Here is a 6,657-nt window from a genome sequence, read left to right on the forward strand (position 1 = left end):
GGAAGCATCTTTATGACCAACCTAGATAGCATGTTGAAAAGCAGAGACATTACTTTGTCAACAAAGGTCCGTCTAGTTAAGGCTATGGTTCTTCCAGTAGTCATGTATGGATGTGAGAGTTGGACTGTGAAGAAAGCTGAGGGCAGAAGAATTGATGCTTTTGAACTGTGGTGTTGGAGAAGACTCTTGAGAGTCCCTTGGACTGCAAGGAGATCCAACCAGTCCATTCTGAAGGATATCAGTCCTGGGTGTTCTTTGGAAGGAATAATGCTAAAGCTGAAACTCCAATTCTGTGGCCACGTCATGAGAAGAGTTGACTCATTGGAAAAGACTCTGGTGCTGGGAGGGATTGGGGGCAGGAGGAGAAGGGGACGACAGAGGATGAGATGGCTGGATGGCATCACCGACTCGATGAACATGAGTTTGAGTGAACTCCGGGTGTTGGTGATGGACAGGGAGGCCCAATGTGCTGCGATTCACGCGGTCGCAGAGTCGGACACGACTGAGCAACTGAACTGAACTGAGTACCTAGTCCTGCCCACTCGAGAACTACCTATGGGCTGCATGTACAGCAAATCTCTCTGAGGTTGGAAGAGAAATCAGGCTCAGTGTAGTTTGAAGATATCTTGCAGAACAATTGGCCAGGACAAGATTTATTAATAGATTCACTCCTGAATATGAAAAATGATCGGCCTATATTCCCAGATAGGCCTGTCCCATTTGGAGTTAGAAGCATATTTAAAATTGAATTGATGATCATTTTAGTTTACTTCATTCATAAAAGATATCCTCACTGACAAATAAAGCAGAGTTTTTAACCAATGCAATTAGATATTTCCTTGCTCAGTGAGCAGTAGTCGCTCAGTAGTGTCTGACTCTGCAACACCCAGGACTGTAGCTCACCAGGCTCCTCTGTCCATGGGATTCTGCAGGCAAGAATATTGGAGTGGGTAGCCAATTCCTTTCTCTGGGGGGATCTTCCTGACCCAGGGATCAGACCCAGGTCTCATGCATTGCAGGCGGATTCTTTACCATCTGAGCCACCTGGGAAGCCTATTTACTTATTTCTCTCTCTTTCAAAATAGATATTTGAAGGGTTTTGTTATTGCTTGTTTGTTTTTTACATTTTATTTTTCTAGCCTTTCTCACAGAACTGAAGAACAGCCATTGAAATGGACACTTGGCAGCACATGACGTTATGAAACCTCTTGTGTTCAAAGAAAATAATATCAAATATATAAACTGATCTGTTTCAGGATTGGGTTACAGTTCACAGGTGTCTCTAATACTCGATGAATGTAATTGCAAACAGAGGACAATTGGATTTTACCAGTTCTTCTTGAAAATATTCAAGGCAGTTATTGTTGTCCAACTACATTGAGTAACATGAGGAGCATAAAGGATTTAAGGAAATAAAATATTCAATTTCTTAAATACTTCTGCAGCTAGATTATTGTCCTGTGAAAATGAGAAGTTGGGAACAATTTGTATCACAAAGGCTTTACACATGTTATATAATCTGTCACAATACCATTTGAGAAGGGAGATTTTGTATATCGCAGAGGCATTAATTTTCTACAAATATTTATTGACTATGTGCTATTTACATAGTCCCATAATAGTATAATCAGGGCATTGTCATTGCACAGTTCTGTGTAGTTTGTTTTAAATAATATTCAACATCAATATAATCCTTCGTAATTGACATAGCATTGCTGCTATTGTTCAGTTGTTCAGTCATGTCTGACTGTTTGCGACCCCATGGACTGCAGCATGCCTGGCCTCCCTATCCTTCACTATCTCCTTGCTTGCTCACACTCATGTCCATTGGGTCAATGATGCCATCCAACCACCTCATCCTCTGTTGCCCCCTTCTCCTCATGCCCTCAATCTTTTTAGAGTAAAAGAATAGTATCTTGCATATTACCTTTGTAAGAAAGTACCATTGGTAACATCACTTAATCGCTGTTAATTACTATCCCTGCTACTAGTAATAGATCTAGAGAAAAAAAGCATTCAGGAAAGAATAAAATAGAAAAAGAAAGAGAGGAAGACTCATGAAGATCAGAAAAAGAATACAAACAATAAACCATAACTGGCCTATACAGTTTGTTTGATTTTGTTTGATTTTCATAAAGAATTGGTAAGGTGAGAAACCCTGAGGCTTGCCAAAGATCCCTGAGCAATTAAGCTGGAGGCAATGCTGACCCAAGCACCCAGGGAAGCCTCAGGATGGAGAGATAGTGAGAGGCAAAGAAGAATATAAATTCAAGTTCCCAGTGTCTAATCTTAGGATTTTTAAAGCTTCCTAAGACAAAGAAAAAATGGAGAATGAAGAAGGGAAAGTAAATCAGGTATCACTTCAAAAGTATTTTTAGTAGTGTTATAATTTATCCATAAAAAGCAGAGATATTACTTTGCCAGCAAAGGTCCATCTAGTCAAAGCTATGGTTTTTCCAGTAGTCATGTATGGACATGAGAATTGGACTCTAAAGAAAGCTGAATGCCAAAGAATTTATGTTTTTGAACTGTGGTGTTGGAGAAGACTCTTGAGAGTCCCTTGGATTGTGAGGAGATCCAACCAGTCAATCCTAATGGAAATCAGTCCTGGGTGTTCATTGGAAGGACTGGTGCTGAAGCTGAAACTCCAATACTTTGGCCACCTGATGCGAAGAACTGACTCATTGGAAGAGACCCTGATGCTGGGAAAGATTGAAGGCAGGAGGAGAAGGGGATGACACAGGATGAGATGGTTGGATGGCATGACTGACTCAATGGACATGAGTTTGAGTAAGCTCTGGGAGTTGGTGATAGACAGGGAGGCCTGGCGGGCTGCAGTCCATTGGGTCGCAAAGAATCGGACATGACTGAGCACATGAACTGAACTGAATTTATCCTGGTGAATGTATTTATATTTTCATTTATATTTGAAGATATTTTCATTTATACTTGAAGGTTGATTTGCACTTTGAAAAGCTATTACCTAAACAGGCACAAGATTATTGTTTGAGACAACATCATGCATATTAATACCACCATTCCATTGTTTAGGAATTTTCCAAAAATAATATTTAATTGTGTACACATATATAATAAGTAGTAAAGAACCTGCCTGCCAATGCAGGAGACATAAGAGACAAGGGTTTGATCCCTGGGTGGGAAACATCCCCTGGAGGATGAAATGGCAACACACTCCAGTATTCTTGCCTGGGGAATTCCGTGGACAAAGGAGCCTGGAGGGCTACAGTCCATGGGGCAACAAAGAGTCAGATATGACTGAAGTGACTTAGCCCACACACATATTTACTTCAGCTTGGCATTTGCAGTGGTATGGAAATCTTTTGCTGTATCAACAATAAGAATAAGTAAGATATCTGGAATCATTAGTAACAGAACATTTTAGAGACTTACCTAGGACTTTGCTGTAGTATGAATTCCACTCACCCCAGTAGGATTGAAATATATAATCTTGCAGGGGATAAGATATGGTGTTTTTAAGCCTTTCACCGAAGGACATCTGGTCCGTGAGCTCGGAAAGGGCTGCAGGTACATAGGACGCAGGTGCTGGAATTTTTCCGCAGTGTCTCTCCACTGTTGACGCTGGGGAGAACCTCAGGGTGTACATAAATGGAATTCCTAATTTCAGAGCAACCAGATCTCCGCAGATTGTTACAGGGTCGGCCAGTAACACATCAAAACGACTTTTCCAAAGTCTTGCCATTAACTTGGGGTTGTTTAATACGCCATCACAGATTTGTATATTAATTCGGAAGAAAGTATCTAGGAGTTTTCCTAGTTCTTTGTAGAAAGTCCAGAGTGTGAGAGGAGTCGGTCTGTGATCTATCCACAACATTATCATATGTTCAATTAAGGAATCTATATTGCTTTTCTTGTAGGAAACAGGTATCACCTCAAAATTCACAGGAGAGTCAGAATTGGAGTTGATGAATAGAGTCGCTGATGAAGCCAGTACAGTCACATTGTGATTTCTTTGATTCAACTCTTCTAAAATTATCTTAATATTTAACCAATGGCTACCATCCGTTGGCCAAATTAGCACGTTCCCACTTAGAACAATTTCAATCAGAGTCAAATTAAAAATCAGGTGATGGTAAAACTTCTTAGGTATGGTGACATCCATTATGGAAACCATCTTACTGTAGATCTTTTAAGATGAAAAGAAGCTTTCAATGTATAAAGTATTTAGGTAGATTTTTTTTTTTCAAATAAAATAATATTTAATGTGACAGCTTCATTCTTTCATAACTCAACTGATCTATAGATTAAAAGGAAAACAATATAACTCCAGTTCTTAAATGTATTAATATGATTATTCCAACAAAAGAAATGAAATCTGCTGCTATTTTAAAGAAAGAGAAGCAGACAGGTTATAAGCCTGATACCTGTGTTTTCTTCAGTAGTAACTCTGATTTATAAAATATATATTCAGATTAGTATATCTTTCCCCAAATTAGTTAGATAAAAAATAACAGTTCTCACTGCTATGGCCACTTTGTCAAGACTTACAGTCCTTTCAAGTTGGATGTCTTTAACTATAGGACATTTTTACATGCATTGTCTGATTCAATCCTTTTCATAGCTTGCTTGGCAGAAGTGATTCACTCCATTTCATGGAAAATGAAACTAATGTTGAATTGCATAACCCAAAGCATATTTGACAGAATAGTACAACTGGGATGATAATCATGATAATTGTTTCACTCGTTTCTGACTTCTTACAATAAGTTTTAGGAACTTTGTCAATGCCCAGTGATGGGCATTGTTATCATTTCCCCATGGCTCATATTTAGCAAAAATTAAAAACAAGATTCACTTAAAGGAGGTTTGCTAAAACACCTCAAGGAGTTGTTAGATTAATTGAGTGATAAATTACTACATATTTGATAGAGGACCTTTTTCTTCTGTAATAAAGCAAATTAATCACTGTCTCCTTGTTATAGGGAAATTTTAATTTTCTTGCCACAATCAAGGAGATAGGGACCAGCACCCAGAGGAACCCCACACTTTTTACTCAGAGCTGTTTAGTAGCTTAACTTAGGTGGACACTAGACTTCATCAGTCCCACATTCAAAAACTGTCTTTTAATAAAGTTTGTGACCCTGGTGAATTACCAAGATCCTCTCAGCTTTAGAGATGATGCTAATTTGCTACACTACATTAGCAATAATATCTGCAAAACTGCTTTGCAAACTGCTTGGCTCAGAGCAAGAGTTTAGTAATGCCGGCAGTCTAATAAATTTGCCATAAGATTGACCAGTAAATCAGTGGGCTAGCCACAGAATTACTGGCTAGACATGGATGTAATGATATCTATTAGTTGAGGTTCTTAGTGAATACCAAATCGAACAAGGTCAACTATTAATATACAATGGTGCTGTTTTAAAAGTTAAAATATTTAAAGGCTGCCATTAAAAAGAGAAAATAAGAACAAATAAAGTGATTAAAAGAATAGAAGGTGGGAAATGAGAATGGAAATTAATTGCTGAATTTTATCTTCATAATCTATTGCCTCTGAATTGTGTCATTTCAGGCCCCTGAAGAACAAGAGGACCAGGAAAGCTGAGAAAGGGAAAGAAAGCATAGAGAAGTGATACTTTTAGAATGATTATATTTGTGTCCTTTCAAGAGCTAGCCCCAGTTTGATTATAGTGGCAAAAATTTATAAATTAATTAGATTTTGAAGAAAAATAGCAAGAGAAGAGTATGGGTAATCATGAGGTCCATTAAAATAGGTCTAGTGAAAAGAATTTGAAATATCTTCATAAAGAAATCTGTGGCTATCATGATCTTATAGAAAGGAGACAAACACATATAAAGAATACCTGAAAGTTTATATGTTAAACACTGAGCATGTAAAGAATATAAACTGAAAGTTTATATGTGAAATACTGAGATTTGTCCAATTATCGAAGTCCATGTAAGTATAATAATTAATTAGAGATTACTGTCAATAACTATGAAAACACTTACCAAAATATACCCAAGAATCAAATGCAAGTAGGCAGCCCTAAATTATCCTGAATTTAAAAAAAAAGAAAATTCAAGAGCTCATGGAGTCAGCTTTCTACTGTTAAGTGATCTCTTCAGGACAATAATATAATTATCTATTTTAATAAAGACAATAAAAGATAACAAAATTGATTAGTAACTGATATATATGTATAGATATTAAATTATTCTTGACTGTTGAAATAATCTCATTATAATCAATAGAGGTATCTGCTTTTTTTATTCTATGGTTTCCTGTATGTCTAAATTATTCATAATTTGAAAATTCAAAAATTATGAAGAGATTAAAAATAAATTATGTTTGGGGACATATGCATGTATAAGCTGATTTAAATTTCTATCAGTGAAAAAATAACAAGCCAAATGTGCATAATTTCATGAAAAATTAAAGTTTTGTAACTTAAAACAATCACACATTTGTTTGTTTATTAGTTCATTATAAGGGTTCAGTAATAGCACTGTGGAATTGTCATTCTGGAGACAGCATACGTCCTGTTGGCCCAACTTCATCAGTTTGTATGTAAGAAAACAGGTCAAGAGAAGTTTCAATAATCTGAAAGTCATAATGCTGTAAATGCATAAGTATTTTGATTTTCCATCCAGTGTTTTTTCTTCTATATTCTACTT

At 36.9% G+C, this 6,657-nt stretch overlaps 1 protein-coding gene across 1 annotated transcript in view; it reads right to left on the minus strand.

The window, feature by feature from the left end:
- The window catches only part of LOC104997413 (UDP-glucuronosyltransferase 2A1), a 40,213-nt gene extending 36,060 nt beyond the window's left edge, over nucleotides 1-4,153 (minus strand). Inside the window, exon 1 of the mRNA XM_010852134.1 lies at nucleotides 3,412-4,153. Within this exon, the coding sequence (XP_010850436.1) occupies nucleotides 3,412-4,153 (742 nt within the window). The remainder of the gene's footprint in view (nucleotides 1-3,411) is intronic.
- Nucleotides 4,154-6,657: the final 2,504 nt, after the last annotated feature.

This window comes from Bison bison, unplaced genomic scaffold, assembly GCF_000754665.1.
Source record: "Bison bison bison isolate TAMUID 2011002044 unplaced genomic scaffold, Bison_UMD1.0 scf7180017864308, whole genome shotgun sequence".
Lineage (NCBI taxonomy): Eukaryota > Metazoa > Chordata > Mammalia > Artiodactyla > Bovidae > Bison > Bison bison.